Source organism: Miniopterus schreibersii (assembly GCF_964146895.1).
Source record: "Miniopterus schreibersii genome assembly, chromosome: 1".
Lineage (NCBI taxonomy): Eukaryota > Metazoa > Chordata > Mammalia > Chiroptera > Miniopteridae > Miniopterus > Miniopterus schreibersii.
Window position 1 is genome coordinate 160,258,186 of NC_138101.1, and position 24,712 is coordinate 160,282,897.

Consider the following 24,712-nt stretch of genomic DNA (forward strand, 5'->3'; position numbering starts at 1 on the left):
GATTAATTCTATTTCTACTCTTATTTATGAGTTAGATCAATGGTTTTCAAAGTGTGGTCTCAGACCAGCAGCACCAACATCATTTGGGCACTTGTTAGAAATTCAAGTTGTCAGGCCCATCCCAGAACTTCTGAATCGGAAGCTCTAGGCATGGGGCCAGCAATCTGTGTTGTAATAAGCCTTCCAGATGATTCTTAAGTCCACAAGAATTTGAAAAGCACTGAGTTAGATAAAAATAACTACTTATAATCATGACCTTGGTATGAAAAATGTCAGGTTACAAAGGAACCAAGACAAAATTTAAGTTGCAATAGATACAATGAAAAGGCCTCTTTCCCCTTACAAATTCCATATAATACCTAACACCTACACTTTGCTGTATCTTGAATACAGTAAATAAGTACATCCACTAAAGGTCTTTGCTCAAACAGAATCTGGTTAAAATATATGGCCAAGGTTGCCTCCAGAGTCAAATGACATCACCAGGAATGTCCTATCTGATGCCAGCTCATCCCAAATTATAAGTGTAAAAAGTCAGTGGGTGTACCAAGGTTCTGATGCAGTGGTAGATACTTCACAAAAGGGAAAAAATATTTTGCTCAAATTTGAACTGAAGAAGGTATTCTTGGGGAACCAAGGTAGGAAAGTTGGTAAAGTACTAGATTCATCTGTTAATATGGAAATAGAAACTTTAAAAATGGATGTATGTATTTTATAGAACTTTTATGACGATATTTTCATTATGTTATTGAAAGTCCCTATTTCAATAAAAATCAAAGCAACAAATGCAAAGTCCAGAGCTAAAAATCAGTTAAAGTAATTAAGAGAACAGTCACTGGAATTTTGGACAGAACTGGTTCTAATTCCAGCTGCTGCTAACTGTGGTGATAAGCACACAATTTCGCTCCTTAAACCTCTGTTTGACTATCTCAAGAACAGAGTAATACTAGAACTCATCTCACAAAACTTTTGCAAAGATTATGGGTTAATCTATGTGAAGCATTTATTCAGTGCCCTGCATATTAGTAGGTGCTCAAAACGGTAGCTAGTTTAAAAATTATTACTCCCCGGATGAGTACTATGCTTTCTGTTACCGTAACTGAGGGTTATACTTTGCTACTGTTTTTTTCACTTTGGCCTTTGCTTTCAGGAATTCCTAAGGTAAGTTTTAAGTTCAACTGCAAAAGTTTCCTCAGTCTAGGTTTTTCATAATTATTCTCCCTTCCCATATCCAACCCCCCTTTCTCCATTTAGACCTTATCTTTTCCTCTTGCTTTTAATGGTTTTTGGTCTTGTTTTGAGCCACCTCAAGATCATTTTTAGAAGTATCCAGAACATAAACAAACCGATAATAAAGTAGGTGTCCAACTGATTGATATATACAGACAATCCCAATACTAAATGCATAGCTAGGCATAGTGTTTTAGGTTACAAAGCGGATATACACTTTAACTTGAAAAAGCCAAATCACTCAAAAGATAATAACAAATGTTTAAAAAGCTTTAATATTTCTCTTTAAATATATAAATTATTACCTTTAAAAACTATCCATAGCCTCAGAATATAAAAGTATAAAAAGTGTCATTTACCCAGCCAATAGTATTCTCATGTATATTCTTGCTCCCTACTGGGAACAGCAGTGAGGTCAGTGGGTGAAATTTGTAATTTTAAAAGTTCTACATATGAAAATAACTGGGCTCTCCTAATATGCATAGAAGGGGGCTCTCTCCCTCATCACACAGAGGTTGGCCAGGCTAATGGATAACTTGGAACCCCAGAGAGGACATACTTTGAATGACCTTATCCAATGACTCATGGGCATCATTTCATGCATGAGACTCAGTGGAACTGGCAGTTTCCAAAAGCCTGCTTCCAGAGCTTTTCAGCCCCAAACATGAAATTCAATACCTTCAGAATGGAATGAGCACAGGGCTGAAATGTTAACTAATGTAAATTCAGGTCACCAGTAGAATATCAAATTATTTTAGAAAAACCAGAAAAACTTTTTTCTTTCTCTCTTCCCCACTCAGTTCCCTTATCAAAAAGAATGGCACAGTGTATATCTGTAAAGTAAGGTGCACACTCACTGCCAGCTGTCATCACTTCATGCTCCCGTTCTTCCTCTTCATCCTCTGGCTCTGGATGCCCCTCTTCCCGATCTCGCTCAGCCTGTTCTTCCATTTCAGCTTCTTCGTCAATGGTCCGGGTAAATGAATGCTCTTGAGGATCAACATCTGCAGAGTCTTGGTTTTCTGAGATCTTAAAGAAATGATCAGAGTTACATTGAACATATTTTTCAAAAACTTTGAAAAACTTCATTAAAACCTTGACTTTTTTTTTATCATGGAAAATACTGCTAATATCAATAATAACACATGAACATTACTACAAAAAAACCAAGACATATTGGATAAACTTGAAAAAATTAGAAAGAATGTATATACACAAAATACATAGAGATACCTATATACTCTTGCTTCCTCACTATTTTTATTAAAATGTCATGCTATATTGTTATATTGCTATTCAGCTATAGAGCTGCAACTTAAAATAAGTTATGACACCAAGAATAAAAGGTACTTAATGAATATAAATTTTGATTCCATTCAGTCTCCCTCAAGTTATATATATTATTATTCTGTATAATTGTTTAATAATTCTAATTTAGAACAGTATTTTTTAACTTTCTTTGTGTGAGAACACTTATTCTACTCTCTTAGCAAATTTCAATTATACAAACAGTATTGTTTTTAGTTTTTTCCTTACTTTGTTTGCCCCTGAAAAAAAACAAATATTAGAAATCTGGTATGAAGAATGTTAGTTTTATTTCCCATGGTGATTATGCAATCTAGAAATCATCTAGAAGAAAGAGTCCTTAAAACAGGTGCTTAAGAGAATCATAAATACCATAAAGTACTATATCATTTCCCCCACAAATCTCAGTATAAAGCACAAATTAAAAATTTTAATGATATCCTCTAATGCATAATAAAAGTTATTTTGTGATTCACGGCCAGTAAATAACTAAGAATTTCACCAAAATGGGGATACTGAGCAGTCAGTCTCACACAATACGTAAGTCATTATCCCTATATATGAGACTTTCAAATATGAGCTTCAACAAAATGACAAATTAATTTCATGGAGTTCCAAGGTCACTAACAAATAGTCAGATCCACAAATATTAAATAAGGGCATGCTAAAAGAATACTATAATAGAAATGTAGAGATAGAGTTTGATTTTTAAAATCTAAGATCTAAAGAGTAGCATACAAAGCATCTACTGCATAAAGTTTCAATGTAAGCATTTCTAAGGGTGATGTATTATACAGGCTTATACTTATAACTACAAGATCATGTTATCAGGATTACCAAGCACTTTAGAAATTATCTCGTTTTTGGTGCATGAATTAACTTCTGGGAACATCATTAATAAAAACTTTCAATCTTTACCCCCAGTGGTGGACAACTCTAGTACTAGAAGGCTTTTTTCCTTACATTCAGCTAACAATGATTCTCCATGCAACTGTTACCCTTTGGTTCTACTTGTGCACTCTGGAACAGTAAGGAACACATTTATTTCCTCTCCTACGCAGAAATTCTTTAAGTACTTTTACAGTAGCTATCCTGTGACTCTCCTTTGTTTTCCCTTCTCTGGTTCTTATGACTTTTGAACCTTTCACCAATCCAGGGTATTTTGTTAGCGTCCCTCATAAATTATGGTACCCCAAATTAAGTAGGATAGTTTAAATGCGGTCTGATCAGCATAAAATAAAGGAATAATATTTCCTATGAGGCCAATTCAGTTTGTTAAATAATTTATACAGCCAAAGAATATATGAACTTTCTTAGTAGCCATATCATACTTGATAAATGTGGGGTTAAATAAACCTCCAATTTTTTACTTGTTCAATTTTTTTCACTAGAAAAAGAACTGCTCAACGTTTAATTGTACATCTGCAATAAGCAAGGCACTTTTTTCCCTGACATAAACCAATATAGAGCTCTCTCTCACAGCTTGCAGAAAAATAATAGAAATTAACTGATTTCCAACTTTACCCATCTGTCCCGTGATGACGACCTGGTCTGAATAAGTTCAAGGTTCTTGCAAGCAAGTAAACGACTTCGAACTTTGTACACACAACGGTACACTTCTGATAAGCTTTTACCAGGTTGGTATCTAAATAAAGAACCAAAATAGAAAAGTTACCTAATTTCTAATATCATGAGAGCAAATATTTGTCTGAGCATAGTTTTAAGTTACTTGCCGGCTTTCTCCACATGCTTGACTAAGTAAATTTGTGTGTTTCAGAAGAGCTGCAAGAACAAATCTAGATACAGTGTCCAAGAGTGATTCATTACTTAAAGTTGCACTGTCCCAATCTGAAAATAAAAATGATGCATTGACATTTAAAAGGGCTCAGAAAACAGTTCAGACGTAATTTTAATAGCTTCAGTAATCCAACATCCAAATAGTATCTTTCTACACAGTTATTTAACAAATACACCTTCTAGATTCCACATACTGTTCTGTATGCTAGGGATACAGCAGTAAACAAAACTGAGTCCCTGATCTTACAGAGCTTATATTCTAGTTTAGGGGAGGCAGAGAGAAAATAAATAAAAACATTAATATGACAGATAAGTGCCACAGAGAAAATTAAAGCAGGGTAAGGAGAACAGAGAATACTGTACTGTGTGAAATTGCTATTTTATATAGACTGGTTGGGAATGTCTCTGATAAGGCTAAAGTTGAGCAGAAATCTAGGTGAAGTAGGAGAAGAAGCCACATAGAAACAGTGTCCCCTCAGAAAAAACTAGGGTAGAGGGCCTGAGGTGGGTTCAAGGAAGCAAGTGTGGCTGAAGCAAAGTATACATGCACAAGAGTTGTAGGAGACATTAGAAAGCTGGCTGGGAATAGATCACACAGGGCCTTTCAGGCCATTGCAAATCCTCTAGGTTTTACTCTGAGGGAAATGGAAACCACCATTTACAAGTCTTTGAACAGAAATATGACACGATCTGACTTGTGTTTTAAAACACTAACTCTGACTGCTGAGTGGATAAGTTCCTATAGGGATAGCAACAGCAAAAGTAATTATTGCAGTTATTTAGTGAGAAATGATGGTGGCTCAGACAAAAGTGGTAGCTGTGAAGGAAGTGAAAAGTGGTTAAATTCCACATGTATTTTGAAGGTAGAGCTGACAGGATTTGTTGATGGATCAGATGTGAGAATATGAGAGAAGTCAAGGTTGACTATAAATGTATTTAGAATGTGGTTGGCATTTACTGAGATAGGAAGACCACAGAAAGAACACTTTTGGGGGATAGGGAGCTAGAATCAGGAGTCTGGTTTTGAATACTGGCTATTAGATATCCTAGAGGAGGTATTGTGTAAACTAGTCAAGTGTGTACATATCTGGTATTTAAAGTCATGAAAGTAGATATTGGGAATACATGTACATTTAAGTGGGTAAGAAATGAAACATTTGGACAGAAATGGATACATGCAATTGAAAATCCAAATCACAGCATTAGATGATGAAAACCAGTCAGGTGCTTTATTTAATTCCATGTTAGCATACCAGGACTACATTTTAAAAATGCAGTACATTCAGTGAATTCCAAATGGTGGTGGGACATTTACTGTCTATTCCACTCCCAGAATGTCTGCCAGACTGTTAATTTGATAGACTTACTGTGCTACTTAAAAGCAAAACAAAACAAATAGAAAACACCCCTGGCAAATATTAAGCCCCAAGTTACCTTTATTTGTTCTTAATCCCTTCTTACAACTCCTACCTCATGAGATAAAATTTTACATCTTGGTTTTCCAGTCATTTCTGTATACTTAGGTAAAAAATTAAGTTCAGATTTACCTATTTTATGTGAAAAAACTGACAATATAAACATGCCAGATTTAAAGAAATTCTTACAGCCCACAGAGAATCTTAAAATGACAGTCTATATCACATACACAACTTTTCCATATTAGGTTCTTGAGAGATCATCTGTTCCAAGGGACTGCTTGCTATTCTGAGAATTGTGTTGGCTTAAAATCAAACATACCTCATTTCAAGCAGGCTAATAATTCAATTTAAAGCAAACTAAAGTAACACCCTTTGCTGTATTTCCAATTTAGCAGGGATTATCCTCCTATGCAATTTTTAAAATAATGGGTTCTTTTAAAAGACCTTCATTAAAGTCATGGTCCGTTCATACCAAGCACTACAGAATGTTTCTACTATTCAGGTATAAAGCCTAAGCTACAGTGTATAAACAATTCAGCAAATGGAGCCATACAATGTTTTTTTTCATCTCACGTTTACATCTAGTTTTTAAAAGTTCTCACTGCAATGTAATGTGATAATATAAAAGAAAACCTAACTGCACGTTCCAAGCAAATGTACAAACATGAGAGTATCAGAAAATACAACTTAGAAAGTAAACCTTTTTCCCCTTCCAATACTATACTTTTGTACCTCTGGTGGGAGTCAACACATAAAACAAATAAATAAATGAAAAATAAACAGAATGAAATTAAACTTTCAAAGGTAGCATCTCACTGGTGTTTTAACAATCTGAATATGTATCTCATTTCATTTTCTTTATACAAAACAAAGTACAATAAAAGGTAAAAATGTATTTACTTTGAACATTTTTATCACAGCAGAAAGGAAATCTAAAGAATTGTGGGGAAACTAAAAATAGGATAAAAAAATATAACATGGAAAAAGACAACTAGGGATATGTGAGTCTGAACAATCCAGGTCATTGTTGAAAGGGAAAACACAGAAGCTAAAAAGAAATCACGTATATCCTTTGAAAACTTGTACATAAATTTAATTATATATTATAAACTAAAATACCACTATATACTTGAATAGCACTTTACTACTGTACTTAATAGTACACCTTATTTCCAACTGATACCTTCACCAGCACTCGGAAGTAGGCAACTGTTTTACAGAGGAAGAAAATGACCAGGCCTAGAGCTGAGACTTTTCCATTCACATATTTTCAGTTCTGACACCAGGGTTTGCAAATGAAAAAGGTTCATTAAACAGACTCTTATACAAAATCCATTTACATTGCATGGAATCCTTCAGTAAAATAATTGCCTCTGGATTTATCTTTTATACAAATCTCAATTTTCCCACAGTGGGTTTGCTTCAAGTGAGATATATGTGTGTGTGTGCATGTGTGTGTATATATATATAAAACATCTCTAGGGTATTTTGCACAAAGAGGAAAAAGAAATTAAAAAAAAAACAACGTTATTTGCAAAATATCCTTTCCTATAAAAAAATAATAGGGAGAGCCCTATGATTTATCTATTTATATGTATTACACATACATATTAGTATTATGAGCTAGCCATGTATCTATCCCCTTTATTCTCTTCATCTTACCTTTACTAACAGCATAATCCTGCATGCTGATCCAAAGGCTTCGTGCAGGCTCTTTTGAACAACCCAATGCCAAGTCTACATAGACAGCAATTTCAGGCCGCAATTTGTAGTCAAAAGGCTTCTGTTCTTCATTTCCCGAAAGAGCTACTTCTAATAGGCAACTCATACATTTATCTAAAAAGATAATTATTCAAGTTATTCATTTTAAACCTTATAAATTTTGGTGCCACAAACAAAATCTTACATTTATTTAATGCATATGAAATGATATATTTCAAATCAGTTTAAGTAGATGCTACAAAGTTCTTTAATGTTTCTCAACTGGAGGTAGTATCACTCCTTCCATCTTCTCCATAATGATGTGTGACCACTCCAGGGAGGAGTTCTAGCATTTTAGTACGCAAGGGCCTACACGTGCACCACCGTCATATACAACAAAGAACTCTTTCATTCAAAATGGAATGATTAAGTATGATTCAAGAGAGATCAATGATACCATTAGCATTTGTTCAGGTGGTTCCTAACTTTTCAATGGGACACTTGGTATTCGGAATTAATTTTCCATTAAAAAAACAAAACAATTATCTAAACAATAGGTTCTTGGGCTAATACCCAGTGAATTTAACCCATAATATAATTGAATAATCATACATTTACAATTTTACAAAGGACAAATACCCTTTCTTAATACATGCAAGTATTTAAACATAAAATGTAACATTTTAATAGTGATTTTATAATTAAAAAACTGAAAAATAACATTAAAACTAGAAGTGAAATAAGCCAGTCAGAGAAAGACAAGTACCATACGATTTCACTCATATGTGGAATCTAAAAAGCAAAATGAACTAACAAGCAAAACAGATTCAGACTCATAGGGAGAAAGAAAGCAGGCTGACAGCTAAAATGGTGGGGGATGGGGGTGTAGTGGCAGAGGGGTAGAAGGACTGAGCAAAAAAGAAAAAGAAAAAAAAGAAAAAACTCAAGGACACAGTGTGGTGATTGCCAGGGGGAGGGGGAGGAGGGTATGGGGGGATAAATGGTGATGGACAGGCACTTGACTTGGGGTGGTGAACACAAAATACAGTGTACAGATGATGTATTGCAGAATTGTGCACCTGAAACCTGTATAATTTTGTTAACCAGTGTCACGCCCAATAATTTCAATAAAAAGGGAAAAAGAAAACTAAAAGTGATTTTATTCATACTAAACGCCAGTTAATTGAGTAAATATAACAGAAATACGAAGAAGGTAGAGATATAGATACTTTTGTCCTAGGAGGACTTCTGGAACTAACACAGTTAAACACTGATAGTACTGTAACCATCTTTATGATGTTACATATCTCTTGAAATTTTACTTTTTTTGATACATGTATCATAAAGTACCAGTCTAGCATTCATCAGCCATAGCCAGAATCACCTTCTGGTTCATAAATGAAATGACAAATATATACACTCCTATTTGGAAAAGGAAGAAAATCTTCAATAGCTCTCCTCAATCCACTCTCCACCCTTCCACCCCAAAGCAGAATCTTTCTGTGATTTTCATCTTGGTTTCTACTTCTTGTTTTTCCCTCTTGATTGAGATTCTCTTAGACTTTCCTTCTTGGATACTCTCTGAGTTTCTTTGTCTTATCAGAGAAATAATGAATTTTAGATCTAATATGACCAACTCATTATTTTATGGATTAAAATTAGAAGCCCAGATAGATTAAAGGACCTATCCTAGATAAAACAACTAGATCATCTGTTCAGGAACTGGAGAAATCCTCATATTCAGACAGAGAGCTAGCTTACCAGCAAAGTAGACAAATGGGAAATGAGGCAGAACAAAGGAATCCTCAAAGACACCATAAATAGGAGGAAAAAAATGAGGAATCTCACAAGGTAACACCAGCATGAAAGCAGGATCGGCTAGGAGGAGGACAGCAACTCACATCTGAGAGGTGTTTGAAAACTGAGCACAGGTAAGTCATGGTAGGTAAACTTACAAAGCCTTACATTCTATGAAGCAGTTTCATAACCTCCAAGCCCCAGAACACAAATAATCAAGCACTTTCCCATTTTTACTGAGTTAGATGACGTGCCCAAAATCAGTGACAAGTAATGACAAAGTGGGACTAGGCCTCCATTTTCCTAGTCCAGAGGCTCTTTTCACTATACAATGCTGCAGGGTGTAACTGTTTGTCTTAGGGCTCCAAGTTACAGTCTCAGATCCCCTATCCTGCAAATGCTGCTTTTGTTTCCTATCAGTTTTCTACTTAGCAAACCCAGAATAAGTGAAATCTCCAATGGAGGCATAAACACAAGCAAATATTTAAAATGTTGCAGAGAGCACATTACCTAACTGAGGGGTGTCCATTTCTACGCCGTCACTAAAAAGTGGTGTTTTCATCCAATATGCAGTGTCTTGTTCCTCTGGAGACACAGGGGAGCCCTGAAGCATGCCACCAAGACATCGCCCAATAAGGAGAGCAATTGTTCTCTCCAGATCCACAAGCCACACCCAGGACTGGGCTGGCTGAGGTAAAGGTACGCCAGCAGGATCGATCAGTTCTGGCCCTCCTAAATACAAAATCATTAGTAATGGTATCTTTATCAGGTATTCAAGATTCTCAAGCTTTCTCTTGCATTAGAAAACGATGTTGATGCAAAACTAATTTTACAATAAAAATAAATTAAAACACTTTCTGTATATATTCCCTTTACGAGGCTAATTTAAAACATATTCAGATAAGTTATGCTATCAATAATTTCCTTTGTAAAAATATTAATTTTAAGATAAACATTAAAATAGTATAAGACAGAATTATTCCAAAGGATTCTATTCCTACTTTTCATTATCCAGATCAAATTTTACCATAAGAGTAGTTGAGGCAGCTCATCCCTTCAAAATCAACACAAGAGGTGATCTAGTAAAATGACATTTAGTATTGTTTAATGCTTTTAAAGCTTGAATTCAGAATTGTACTAAGATTTAGATCCATAGTTTCTTATTGTACATTTGTTTTTAAAAGTTCTTCACATTAAAAATGAAAAAAAAACCCTATACCATAAAGATAAAAACAGATATCAGTGAAATTGTGGAGGGGGGGAAAAAAACCCAGATCGACAAATCCAAAACTGGTTATTTGAAAAGACTAATAAAAATGGATAAACCTCTAATAAAAGTAATCCTAAAAGAATCCAGAAATTATGAACAAAAGCACTGATGGCTTTAAGTGTGGCTCAGTTGGTTGGAGCTTCATCACATACACCAAGAGGTCACAGGTTCGATTTCTAGGCAGGGAACATACCCAGGTTGCAGGTTCGATCCCTGGTTGGGATGTGTATGGAAGCCAACTGATTGATACTCCTCTCGCTCATCAATGCTTCTCTCTCTGTTTCTCTCTCTCTCTCTCTCTCTCTTCCTCTCTCTTTAAAATCAATAAAAATATATCCTTGAGTGAGGATTTAAAAAAAATTTTTTTAATTAGGAATAAAAAAGAGGAAGTAACAACAGATACAATAGAGATTTAAAAAAAACACGAGTTAATACAATTTTATATCAATAAATAAAAACCAACAAATGACATTTCTGGAAAAATTTCAATTTCCAAACTGGATTAAAAAAAAGAAAAAGGAAAGCTGGAAAAGAACAAAAACCTCTAAAGAAATAAAAGGAATAGCCATTATCTACCTAAAAAACCACCAGGGCCAGATAGTTTTATAAATAAAGTCTTCTAAACCTCAAGAAAAGATAACCCCTATCTTACATAAATTATTTCAGAGAAAAGGGGGAAAAAGGGAAACATTCTAAGCTGATACTTATGAAGTTGGTATAATGGTAGCAGTAAAAATAACGCAACACTAGCATGACAGAAAAATTATAGAAAAACATCAGTTATGAACACAGATGCAGAAATCCAAAATAACATAACACCTAACTCAGCTAATGCAAACAGAGTGGATCTTAGCAAACTCTGAGATACTTTCACAGAGCAAGCGTAAACCTGGAATGGCTCCGTATTAAGCCTAATCAACATCGGGATACAGCTGTAACCTTGACACTTGACTTCATATAAATCTAGTTGTCACAGAACCACACCATGTTAAAGTAAGATAGGCCTTCTATGTCATCTTGTCCAACCTTAATCTTTCCAGGAGGAAAAAAACCAAGGCTTTAAGAAGTAGTAAGTAACTTGCTCAAGATCAGACAGCCAAATTACTAGCAGAGCCAAGACTAAAATCAAGGATCTTATTATGCATTAGTCCAGGACCTTTCCAATAAAACATGTGACCTCACTTAAACTGGAAACATTTTTTAAATTGCAGTAATGACACTCCTTTGATAGCCTTAGGATAGACAGACTTTGGTGGAAAAACACACTGATGTTTTCTAATGTGATATTTTAAGCTATATTCAACTGCACAGAATCATCAACATTTTATAAATCAGGAGTGAATTCAAGGGTCATGCCTAAAATCAGAACGCTATTTCCTATAAAGTACCTAAAAAGGAAAGCACAGAAAAACAGGTTCCCAGTTTCCATCCTTCACATTCAGTTATCTATATATTCAAACAAAATACAAACTATTTTACTGTCAAACAGAGATCTAAAAATTTTGCATTTAAGAAATAAAACTTTTTAATCAAATCAATCTATTGACTATAAAATATGTCCTTATGCTGTTGACTCAATTATGAAAGAATGCTTTCCTATCATCCATTGTAAGATGTATCCTAATTTAAACCATGTCAAAATTTGAAGAAAAATAAAGTTTCTTAGAATCAATGGAACATATACTATTCAAACCTGCTGACCATATATAAGACCCTACTCATAACACTGTTAAATATGAGAGCCCATTTTAGACTATAATCTCTGAGAAGATAACTTTATCTTTTTCATTACATAATACAACCAAGTGTCAGATATAATTTACCTGATGCATCAAGAGGAACAACTTTTCTCAAAAGCATTATTTGCTCTTTTACCATTTTTACTTACCATGAAGAGGCCACTGTAACTCTTGGTCTTCTAAAAGAGTGGCAGCTGGCAGGAGTCTATTAAGGCAATCAAGAGGTGGCAACAAGTCGAGGAGATAATTCAATAAAGGCCGAGCCACGGACACGGGGAGTAACAGTAGGGAATTAACAATCTGGCAGAGCATACTGCCTGCAGCTGAGACATATATCACATCTATGATGGGTAAGAAATTCAACATGGATCAATTGTTACAAACTTAAAAACAAACAAATTCTAACTTAGAACTATAGTACACTAAGTCAGTAACTGTTGAACACCTACCTACCTGGTAGCTAGTGTAGAATTAGTATTTACTCACTTGCAGAGAGTGCCACCAACAGACACTCTGTGGGAAAGCATACATTTCCTCATGCCAACAAATTCAAAAGATTATAGCTCCTTCCCTTAAAATGCATTATGAATTTCTGATTCACAAATTTATCCTTTTTGGATTTACTCAAAAAATATTTCCTGAGTACCCATACAACATATTCAGCACTGTTCTAGGTGACAGAGATATAGCCATGAAAAAAAGACATAAAAATTCCTGCCCTCATGGTGCTTATATTTTAGTGAGGGAAGCCTTTTATGTTTTTTACACCAAATTTACTTAAAAAAAAAATTAAGATCACCTCAAAGCATCTTCGTATTATTAATATCAATTCTGTTTCAATATTTCATTGTATTTTGGGGCAGGGTGGACCATTCAGAGATAAGCTCAGTTTGAACGGGTTAAATTTTAAATGCCTGTGCAACAACAAAATGGAAGTGTCTAGTAAGCAATGGTTTGTTTCCGTTTCTTTCTTTTTTTCAGTGGGGGAACTTCAGAGATAAGTTGGTTTTGGACAGACATACTGAATTTTAGTTGTCTTTAGGACAACTGAAAAAAGACACCAGTAGGTAACTAAATAAAAGCTGACGTGAAAAGGAGTTCTCAGCCAGGTGCAGATACAAGAGTCTACATACACATGGTGGTTAAAGACAATGGGACCAGATAAGATCATTCAGGGAGAAATGAGGGTTTAGGGCAAAATTCAGAGGATCATACACACTAAAGGGCACATCCAAGGAAGAGGAGTTTATAGGAACCAACGAAAAACAGTGACCAGAAAGATATGAGTAAAAATAGAATTATGACTACACAGAAGCCCAAGGAAAAGAAGGCATTTCAAGGAATAAAGAAGAACACTGGAAAATGCTGAAAAAAGGTAAAGAAATAGCAGATAAAAATCTCACTTTATGCCATTTAAAATTTATCCTTTTGAGTATAAATCATCCAATGCCTTAAAATTAGGCCTGTCATGCTAATTGGCTTCTTTTAAGATTAATCAGATCATTCACTATTATCATGGCCCCCAAACCAAAATCAAAGGGGTTTTCAATAAGGAGATTCAAGATCATTCTTATTCCATTCAAAGGTTTCAGGCACTCATAAGGCTTTGGGAAGGCTAAGGATTTTTACTTTACAGCCACTGATTAAACTTGAAACTTAGTTCCAAACACACCTCTTAATTTTTCTCCAACGCTGCCATTCCAAGGACTTTCTTTGAGCAAATTTGCGGAACGTGAATAAATATCTGTGGCATGAGGCAACAAGAGCTGAAGATGTTTATGAAGCAATGCCACACTGCTTGAATTCTGAGGGAAAAAAGTTGCTAAATTACTACTTTGAAAGATTTAAGGTAAAAAAATGTCATGGCTTAACCAAATATCTTGAGTTTCAAGGCCCCTGAGAGAGGTCCCATAAAAGGCAAAGAATCACATACCTCACTAATGTTATTGATATGGCAAAATGCCAGCAGCTGTTTCTGCAGTGAACACAGCAATTCATGAAGGTGAGCAGGCTGACTGTTCTCTGATGATGATGTTCCAAGTAGAAATTTATCACTATTCTTTTCTAGCTCTCCAAATGCTTGATCCTAAAATGATACATAAATGAAGATCATATTTGAAGTGTTTGGAAATGGAAGTAATGTCCTACCATAAATGATTCTGATTTAAGAAGCCACTATCTTCTTTCTCCAATATTATCAATCTTTAAATTTTCTATGTTATTAGCTATTAGATAATAAGATTTATCAAGCAATCTCAATCTGTTTCTCCATTAAAAAAAATAATACATATTTCACCAAAATAATTTTGAAAATACAGAAAACAAGACATAGGAAAACAGCACAGTACCCAAAGACAACATACTTCAACATTTTAATGCAATTATTTTCCAGGTGTGTTCTGTAAAGTTTTTGTTTTCACATGCTTGTGAATTTCTAAGGTCAGAATCTTAAAAAGTAAATTTGTTTCTGACAATAAAATAAACAAGTGGACTAGCCCTGGCCAGGTAGCGCAGTCGGCTGGAGCATCGTCCCATACACCAAAAGGTTGTGGGTGTATTCCCCCGTCAGGGCACATAACTAGGTTGTGGGTTTGATCACAAGTGGGGGTACATACAGAAGGCAAACACTCACTCTCTCTCTCTAAAATCAATTTAAAAAGCATGTCCTCATGTGAGAATTGAAAAGGAAAAAAAAAGTGGACTAAATAGACATGATAATATAATACATAATCCTGGCTTGAGAGGGGGTTGCCATAAAGGACAACTTATTGGGACAATTACAGAAATTTGTATATGGACTATATCTTAGATAATAGCCCTGCATCAATGTTAAAGTTCCTGAATTCTATAAATTGTTCTGTTGTTATATAAGAGAATGCCCTCCTTCTTACACCGTGCTGACAGGCTATTTCAAGCCAGAACTCGCCAATGTGGCTGACTACTGTGGTCAGCAAGGTGTTTAAAATTAGTTAAATTAATGTAAGTGCAGACATGAGTTATCTCATGACCAGTCAGCAACATTTGGACATGGAAACACAGATATACTCATGACTGGTCAGCAAGGTGATTATAAGAAATACATGCTTAAGTGCTTAGGAATAATCAGCATGACATCTGCAACTTACCCTCAAATGATTTAGAATAAAAAATAGACAGATAGACAGATAAAGCAAATTTGGATAAATGGTATGGGGATCAAAAAATACACAGTGTAAAAAATTTAGAAAGTACCAAAACTGCATTTTTAAAAAGTTAAAAATCACAATTTAGCCAATCACCCCCTCAAAAAAATCACTATTAATATTTTTGGTGTATTTCTTTCCTGATTTTTTGTTTCATAATACTGCTTATTCTATTTTTTTACTCTTCTCTTTTCCAACAAATTCACAAATATTTTCTACATTTTCATAAACCAAGCATATATAAAACTTGAGTCATATAATACTCCACTAAGCATATATATCATAATTTATTTAACCATTCCCCTATTTTTAGACATTTCAGTTGTTTCCAATTTATTTCTTTAATTGCTTATAAATAACATGATGAACATCTTTGTGCATAAAATATGGTCTATTTACAATATTCAAGAGAGAGTCAGAACATTTTAAGAGCCTTGCTATATAAGCACTATTATAAGCTCCCAAATAAACACTATTAGAGAGAAACTGACTGTTTGTGTCCCCTCAAAATTCCTATGTAGAAACCTAATTTCCCCAGATGTAGTAGTAATTGGAAGCAGGATCTTTGGAAGGTGATTGGTCATGAGGGCAGAGTCCTCATGAATGAGATTAGTGCCCTTATAAAAGAGACTCCAGAGAGCTCCCCTGTGTGAAGACTGTCTATAAACCAAGAAGCAGGCACCACCCAATCTGCCAGTGCCTTGATCCTGGACTTCCCATCTCCGTAACTGAGAAATAAATATGTGTTGTTTATAAGCGACCCAGTCCAGGGTACTCTGTTAAACAGACCAAACAGACTAAGATAAGAACTATTATTTTAAACTCTTGGAACATGACAAATTTGCTTTAAATCACAGCAGAAAGAAACAATAATTTATTATTTTAGCCCAAAAGGAGTTAGTATTTTATTGCCATGTCCACATAATATACACATCAACCTTAGTCCTAATCACAATAAAGGCACTACTTTAATTCAGCATAAATGTTGCTTACAACTTTGGAAAAAAATTTCCATCATAACAAGTGGATAGGGATATTCTATAAAACTGTTCCCATTCCACTTACAGCCAAATATCAGATCAAACTTACATTCTTAAATCTGAGAGAAAATAATTTATAGGAACACCTGTCACTCTGATTTAGTCAACAACCTTTTAATGTGGGCAGAACAAAACACTAAGACTCGTATAGAAAAAAAAGTATATACCTGACCCTGAAGAGGCATAGGAAACAATATGAAAGGATACACAGGCAATTCAATGTTAAGTTATACAGGAGACTTTGACTCTAAAATTACTAACAGGTATGCAATTATAATTACATGATTAGATGGGGTTATTTGGGCAAGGTTTCCTAAAATAATGAAGTCTTTAAAAAGTCCTGTACATTGCCCGGCCAGGGATAGCTTAGCGGTTGAGCGTCAACCTAAGATCCAGGGGATCAGGGTTCGATTCCCAGTCAGGGCACATGCCCGGGTTGTGGGCTCGATCCGCAGTTGGGGGCATGCAGGAGGCAGCTGATCAATGACTCTCTCATCATTGATGTTTCTATTTCTCTCTCTCCCTCTCCTTTTCTCTCTGTGAAATCAATAAAGATATATTTTAAAAATTAAAAAAAAGTCCTGTACATTAACATCGAATCATTATACACATCCTCATTACTCTCCTCTTACAAAACGGTGTTGACTATTTGTATTCTGTTTATTCTTGTACATCAACATCAAAAAATGTTGGTGAAATTCTAAAATAAATCTCTTTGGAATTCTCAATTATAAGGCACTAGGCCCCCCACAATATTTCAGAAGATCTGACATGTTTTCCCCCTATGGGGAAATGGAGTCTAGACTAGTTTTATTTCTTTAATCAGTGTTTAAATGTCAAAATATCTTGACCTGAAGTGCTACTTGCCCCCCTCCAAAAAACAAACAAAAAAACTGGAGCTTTATTATTATTATTATTGTTATTATTATTATTTTAACCACACACACAAAAACAACTTACTGTATAAAATCCTAAATTTCTTAAGAGAGTCTTCATCAAAATTTCAGCTAGATGAGTGTCTGGGTGGCAGCTCTGAGTGCCATAAGGTTGATCTAACAGGTTTCCGTAGCCAGTACACACAGAAGAGAGGTCAGTAGCATCAGAGGGTGAGCTATAGCCAAGTAAGGAGGCTACATGGGTATGATCTTGCAAACTTGTCAGAATGATATCCAGTTGCATTCTCTAAAGAAAAATATTTCCATCGATGAAACAGGAATAAATAATTAGCTTAAAATGCACTAGAAAAGAAAAAAAAAGGACCCCAGAAAACGACGATACTGATACTAACTAATCCATTTCATATATTGATTAACAATAATCTTTTAGCAAGTGTGTAATCAAAAGAAAAGCTATCACGCACTGGCCGGTGTGCCTCAGTTGGTTGGAGCGTCATCCCATACACCAAAAGGTAGCAGGTTCTCTTCCCGGTCAGAGCACATTTCTCTCTCACATCAATGTTTCTCCCTCCCCCTCTCTTTCCTTTCCTCTCTAAAATAAAAAAATCAATAAAAATTAAAAAAAGAAAAAAAAGAAAAGCTATCCCATTAATATCACTTGGGAAAATGCAACTTGTAGTTTTATTCCATCCTTTATTATAATACCTAAAGCTCTAAGCTAAAATGGCATACTCTGCATGATTTTAGTACTGTAAGTAGAGAGGAGTAGGAAATGTCAACAAATAAATTATACTACACATTCTTCTACAGAATTACCAATGAAACTACTTATCCTAATGTTTAAAATAAATCATTGAAACCTAAACTAATGCAAAATACTCATTGCAAGGTATCTGTGAATATTATATTAGAAGTACGTACCACTTTTTCCCGGATATCTTTAACTCTACAATTGATTGTTCTACTTGATTAAGCAAAATGTATTTACTTTAATGAAGAGAAGATATTAAAAATGAAAAGAATAAGCATACTCATATCATCAAATACTTTTTCATAACAGTCATCCTTTACTTTTTATGTAAGCAATTTCGAAGTTCTGGGCATGGAACCAATAGTAGTGCATGCCCTTGATTTCAACTCAGTACATTACAAATAAACTAAAAGGTCTCTGTTTTGACAATGTAAGCAACACTGGAAAAATTAGTCATAATTTTAATAATTACCACCAAATCATTTAATAAATTATAATTTACTTCATCTTCATTAGAAATCTGGGAACTCTTCCAGTAGAAAACATTAAACACAAGGACTTACCAGAAACATCAAGTTAAGTATTATTTCATAAACACAAGGCAATTGATTAGCTTTATTTTCCTCTCTCTTTTGTGTGTGCGATATTACTGGTTTACTTAGATACCATGCAAAGGCTCACCTGTCCTTTGGATAAGCTTTCCCATCTATCAGGTCCTTGGGGTAAAAGAGAATGAAGTAACTCCATACGTTCTCGTAATGGAGGTAACAGCATGGTTGCTCCCACTGACAGAGTTTCAATTACCACCTAATATCAAAAAAGAAAAGTGTATTTATTGGCCTGGTTCTTATCCTTTTTATAAATAAAAAGATACATTAAATCCATTGACTATTAGGATGACAGAAATCTAAAGAAGGTAGATCATGGAAGTCTAAATATAGGTGATATGTGAGAAAAAAAAAAAGGCATGCAAGTCCTTCTTTAGATGTCATACATATTTTGTATTTGCCACTAATAGATAATTGTCACCCAACAAATATTTAGTGTTGAATCTACAGCACTGGGCCTAGTAAGGCTCTCTGCAAAGTGCTGTGGATGCAGATACAAACAAAGACAAAAGCCCTGCTTTTGTGAGCATATATATAGTCTGGTCAGAGAGAGAAACCCTGAGCAAGTAATTGTAAGTATGAAAGGAGTCACATAGGAAAAGTAAATGGGAATGAGCACACACACAAAAAGGCAATTAACATGGCCAATAAGCTCATAGGTGGTCTCCCTAAGATTAGGCATTTGAGTTAAGAATTTAAAAAATGAGCAGGGCTTAGCCGAACAGAAGTCTAGGTAAGAGGAACAGCATAAAGAATAGCTGCATTATCTATGACCCATAACTTTTGTGGTCATAACTTCTTTATCAGTGAAATGAGGGTATTGGACTAGAAAAAAGAAACACTCAAAGATTAAGAGCTCTTTTTTAATAAATTTAAAAAATTATAGAAGAAATTTTTAAAAAATCAACAGGAGGGTTAGAATACAAAATTCAATTTCTTATAGAGGAGAAAGTGGAAAACAGAAAAGAAAACAAGAAAATTAACAGTACTGGTCTAAGAGGTCTAGTATCCCAATAATAAGGAATTCAGAGAAAGAAAAAACAATGAAGAGGAAATAACAACACACTTCAAGATAATTTCTTAAAACTGAAGGCTATGGGTTTCCAAATTAAAAGCTGTCCACCTAAGTATATACCAGAGTGGATAAAATCAGAACCACATCAGTTCATAGAAAGTATTTTCAAATGTGAGAACATAAGGGACACAAAGGACAATTAGAACTTTCTATAGAATCCAGGAAAGAAAAACAGGTTTCCATACAATGGATCAAAAATTTGAATAGCATTGATTTTCTGAATAACAACACTGAAAGCTGGAAGGCAATGACTTCAAAATTCTTATGGGAAAATGATTTTCATTTTAGAATTCTATGCCTCAGCTATTCATGAAGGTATTCAATTTGTGAACTACTTAAGTGTAAGTATATTCTCAAAGAATGTATTTTCTATCTACCCTCTCTCAGAAACTACTGATGGATGTAGAAACTCAGCAGACACCACCTTAACCAAGCAATCAAGGTCAAAATCTCTAGTAATAAGACACATCAGTATCATGAACCCCATGGTATTGACGTACTGAGGACACATCATCATTTCTGTGGTATTTTCAAAAAATGCATACCTCAGTCCAATCATGAAAAAATAACAGAGATATTCAATTTTTAAAAAACTGACGAGAATTATGAAGTGTGCAGATCATGAGAGACAAGGAAAGGATGAGAAATTCTTACAGAGTGCAGGAGGCTACGGAGAAATAAAATTAAATGCAATACAGGATCCTGAACAGGATCCTGCAAAAGAACAAGGACATTAGTGGAAATGGATATAATTTCTAATAAGGTTTTTAGATTAATTAATAGTATTAAGCCAGTGTTAACTGCTTTGTTTTGATAACTGTACTGTGGTTATGTAAGACATTAGTATTAAAGGAAGCTGGGTGATAGATACATGAAAACCCTATTATTTATGCAACCTTTCCTTAAGTCTACAACTGGTTCAAATTAAAGCACTAAAAAAGAAAGAAACAACACACAGCAACAGTGATTGCTGCAAACAGATAAATTACATGAAGTTTCGAGGATAAGGAAAGAGGAACAAAAATAGCCCTCAATAGAAACAGCCTTATACACAGTCCACCTCCTGAGGACTCTCCTAAGACAGAGTAGCTACCAAGGAGGCTCAAGAAATAAACAACTCTGCCCGGCCGGGCGTGGCTCAGCGGTTGAGCATCAACCTAGGATCCAGGAGATCAGGGTTCGATTCCTGGTCAGGGCGCATGCCCGGGTTGCAGGCTCGATCCCCAGTCAGGGGCGTGCAGGAGGCAGCCCGTCAATGACAACTCTCTCATCACTGATGTTTCTATCTCTCTCTCCCTCTCCTTTCCTCTCTCTGAAATCAATAAAGATATATAAATAAATAAATAAATCCAAAGATAACTTTTTAAGTTTACTTTCCTTATCTTATTCCAGTACTTTTGAACCTTTTAAAACACATTTCACTACCTTATTGCTGATAAATATTAAATCCTCAAAGTTCCAGGTTAATGTTAACACTCCTACCAGGGACATGCCCCCTGTAGCAGAAAAAAAATCACCATATCTATTTCATTTTATTTTAAATTGACATGTAAGTCACGTGTCATAAAACACACTTTTAAAAAAAAATTCTCACCTGAGGATATGTTTTTATTGATTTTTAGAGAGAGAGTGCAAGGGGCAAGAGGTGGGATGGGGGTTGGAGAGAGAAACATGCCTCTTGTACACACCCTGACTGGGGATTGAACCCACAGCCTAGGTATGTGCCCTGACTGGGAATCAAACCCACAACCTTTTGGTGTATGGGATGATGCTCCAACCAACTGAGCCAACCAGCCCAGGAAAGAGGAAAAAAAGTACAAAATTCAGTGGTTTTTAGTATATTCAGTTATACAATCATCACCACTAATTTTAGAATACTTTTTCATCACCCTAAAAAAGACACTGAGCTCATTAGCAGTCACTCCCCATCTCTCCCTCCCCCAAACCCCTGAAAACCAACTAATCTATTTTATATCTCATGGATTTGCCTACTCTGAACATTTCATATACATGGAATCATACAATATGTGGCCTTCTGTGTATGACTTCTTTCACTTAGCACAGAGTTTACTAGGTTCAGTCATGTCGTAGCATGTGTCAGTACTTCATTTCTTTTTTTGTTTTTTAAATCCTCACCCAAGGATATTTTTTCCATTGCTTTTCAGAGAGTGGGAGAGAGAGAGAGAAGAGAAAGAGAAAAGAGAGAGGGAGAGAGAGAAACGTTGATGTGACAGACTCATCAATCGGTTGCCTCCCACACGTGCCCCGAATGGGGCCGGGGATGGAACCTGCGCTGGAGGTACATGCCCATGACCAGAATCAAACCTGAGACCCTGCAGTCTGAGGGCTGACACTCTAACCACTGAGCAAAACCAGCTAGGGCTTCATTTCTTTTTATAGCTGAATAATATTACACTGTATGGACATATCACATTTTGTTCATCCACCATTTAACAGACATTTGTTTATTTCCACTTTTTGGCTATTATAAATAATACTGCTATGAACATGTATGTACACATTTTTGCTTGGACATATGTTTTTAATTCCCTTGGGTATAGATCTAGGCATGGAATTGCTGAGTTACACGGTAACTATTTAAGGAATTACCTGTTTTCCAAAGTAGGTGCACCATTTTACATTCCCACCATCAATGTATGAGGGTTCCAATTTCTCTACATCCTCACCAACACTTGCCATTGTCAGTCTTTTTTAGTATAGCCATCTAGTGGGTATGAAGTGTATCTCATGTGGTTTTGATTTGTATTTCCTAATGAGTTGTGATGTAGAACATTTTTCATGTGTTTACTGGCCATGTGTCTATCTTCTTTAGAGATATGTTTATTCAGATTCTTTATTCCTTTTTTAAATGGGTTGTCTTTTTTATTGTTGATTTGCAAGAATCCTTTATATACTCTGGAAACGAGAAGTTTATCAGAAGCAAATATGATTTAGAAATATTTCCCCATTCTGTGAGTTATATTTTGATTTTCTTGATAATGTCCTTTGAAGCATAAATGTTTTTAATTTTGATGAAGTTCAATTTATCTTTTTTTCTTTGGTTGCTTATGTTTTGGTAGTCATATCTAAGAAATCAGTGCCTAATCCAAGGTCATCAAGATGATGGATGAGTGAGTGAGCAAAATGTAGTATATACATACAACAGATTATCCAGCCTTAAAAAGGAAGAAAATACCGCCATATGCTACAACATAGATGAACTTTATTATGGTAAGTGAAACAAGCTAGTCACAAAAAGACAAACAGTATGTGATTCCACTTACATGACACACTTAAGAGTGTCAAAATCATAGAGACAAAAGTAGAATGGTGGTTGCCAGGAGCTGGAGGGAGGGGAGAATGCAGAGTTATTAAGCAAGATATAGAATTTCAATTTTATAAAATGAAAACAGTTATGGAGATGGATGGTGGTAATAGTTGTAAAACATTATGAATGTATTTAATGTCACTGAACTGTATACTTAAAAATAGTTAAGAAGGTAAATTTTATGTTATATGTATTTTATCATAAGAAAAAATAAACTAGGTCGTTGTCCTCATAAATTCATCTTCTGGTGGGAAAAGACAGGCAATTTATAAAAAGACAACTTCAATACAATGCAATACAATGAGAATATACATAAGAGAAACCTAACTTGCTGGCAGGAGAGCAGGGAATGAAAAGGGTTCTCAGAGGTGACAGTTAATCTTTATTTTAAAGGATAGATTAACCAAGAACATTTGTTCTCCCAAGAAAATAGGAGTAGGGAAAAGAACAGCCAACTAAAGTTTTCTAAGATATAGTTGAATTTATGAACTACAACCTCAGAGAAAGATGTGCCTTGCTTGAGATACAGATTCATGAGTCCTATACTCTTACCTCTTGGATTTCATCTGGGACAGTTGAGTCCATCAGTCTGAAGAGCAAATTTCGAAGTGGGCCTGCCTGTCTCCCAAGAATGCTGGTAGCTACCCCTCCAGCAAGTGCAAGAGCAAGGTGATTTGAAAGCAGCTTTAGGCACAGCTTGAGGAAACTGTGGTGTTCCCTGAAACCAAATAAACTGCTGTGAACTTTTGGAACATAAGAGCATGTGTTTTCCAGTTTAAGTAACATTATTTTATCTTTAAAAATTTTGTCAAATTATAACCAGCAGTAATTTTTAAAACCTGATTTGTGAAATTATGGATAACTCTCCAGAAAGGTTATTATCAACAAGTACCTAAGTTTAGCTCTTTTTTAGATTACAAAGTAGTTTTGTATAATTGAGGGGAAAATCAAACAAGACTAGTACGTCAAAACTTGAAATGAGTAATTAACAGACATGTGCACAGACACACAAATACACATATATAGAACATACCTTGATGAAGGGAAAGGGAGTGGGGGAATCTCACTGTTTATTTTATCACAGTATCTCTCAAGAAAAGAACGCAGGTGTGAGAAGGTACTCTCTTCAAGATCTACACAATAAGGTCGGTGCCATGCAACAACTTGTCTAGAAAAAAACATAAGAAAAATCATGGAACAGACTCAACATAAAAATCTTCACACATGCCCAGCCAGGCGTGGCTCAGCATTGAACATCGACCTAGGATCCAGGCAATTACTATTCGATTCCTGGTCAGGGCACATTCCTGGGTTGTGGGCTCAATTTCCTGTCGGGGGCATGCAGAAGTCAGCTGATCAATGACTCTCTCATCATTAATGTTTCTATCTCTCTCCCCCTTTCTCTTCCTCTCTCTGAAATCAATAAAGATTAAAAAAAAAAAGTTCACACATGATCAAAAACAAAAACTAAACCATTACTAAAGCTGAAAGATTTCAACAAGATACACAGAAGACCTTGATTATGAAGGTGATAAAACCCTTCATTTCAGCAACTGAGGAAAACCAAAAATTTGC

The 24,712-nt window shown here is 35.1% G+C and overlaps 1 protein-coding gene across 1 annotated transcript in view; it reads right to left on the reverse strand.

Annotated features, from left to right (window-relative positions):
- Positions 1–24,712, reverse strand: part of HERC1 (HECT and RLD domain containing E3 ubiquitin protein ligase family member 1) — a 166,598-nt gene that overhangs the window by 87,324 nt on the left and 54,562 nt on the right. The window contains exons 11-22 of the mRNA XM_081157121.1: positions 24,171–24,305; positions 23,690–23,855; positions 18,808–18,933; positions 17,440–17,661; positions 14,191–14,343; positions 13,930–14,062; positions 12,407–12,598; positions 9,759–9,980; positions 7,413–7,586; positions 4,269–4,383; positions 4,060–4,180; positions 2,088–2,259 (exon numbers count right to left, since the gene is read on the reverse strand). Coding sequence (XP_081013247.1) covers positions 2,088–2,259; positions 4,060–4,180; positions 4,269–4,383; positions 7,413–7,586; positions 9,759–9,980; positions 12,407–12,598; positions 13,930–14,062; positions 14,191–14,343; positions 17,440–17,661; positions 18,808–18,933; positions 23,690–23,855; positions 24,171–24,305 — 1,931 coding nt within the window. The remainder of the gene's footprint in view (positions 1–2,087; positions 2,260–4,059; positions 4,181–4,268; positions 4,384–7,412; positions 7,587–9,758; positions 9,981–12,406; positions 12,599–13,929; positions 14,063–14,190; positions 14,344–17,439; positions 17,662–18,807; positions 18,934–23,689; positions 23,856–24,170; positions 24,306–24,712) is intronic.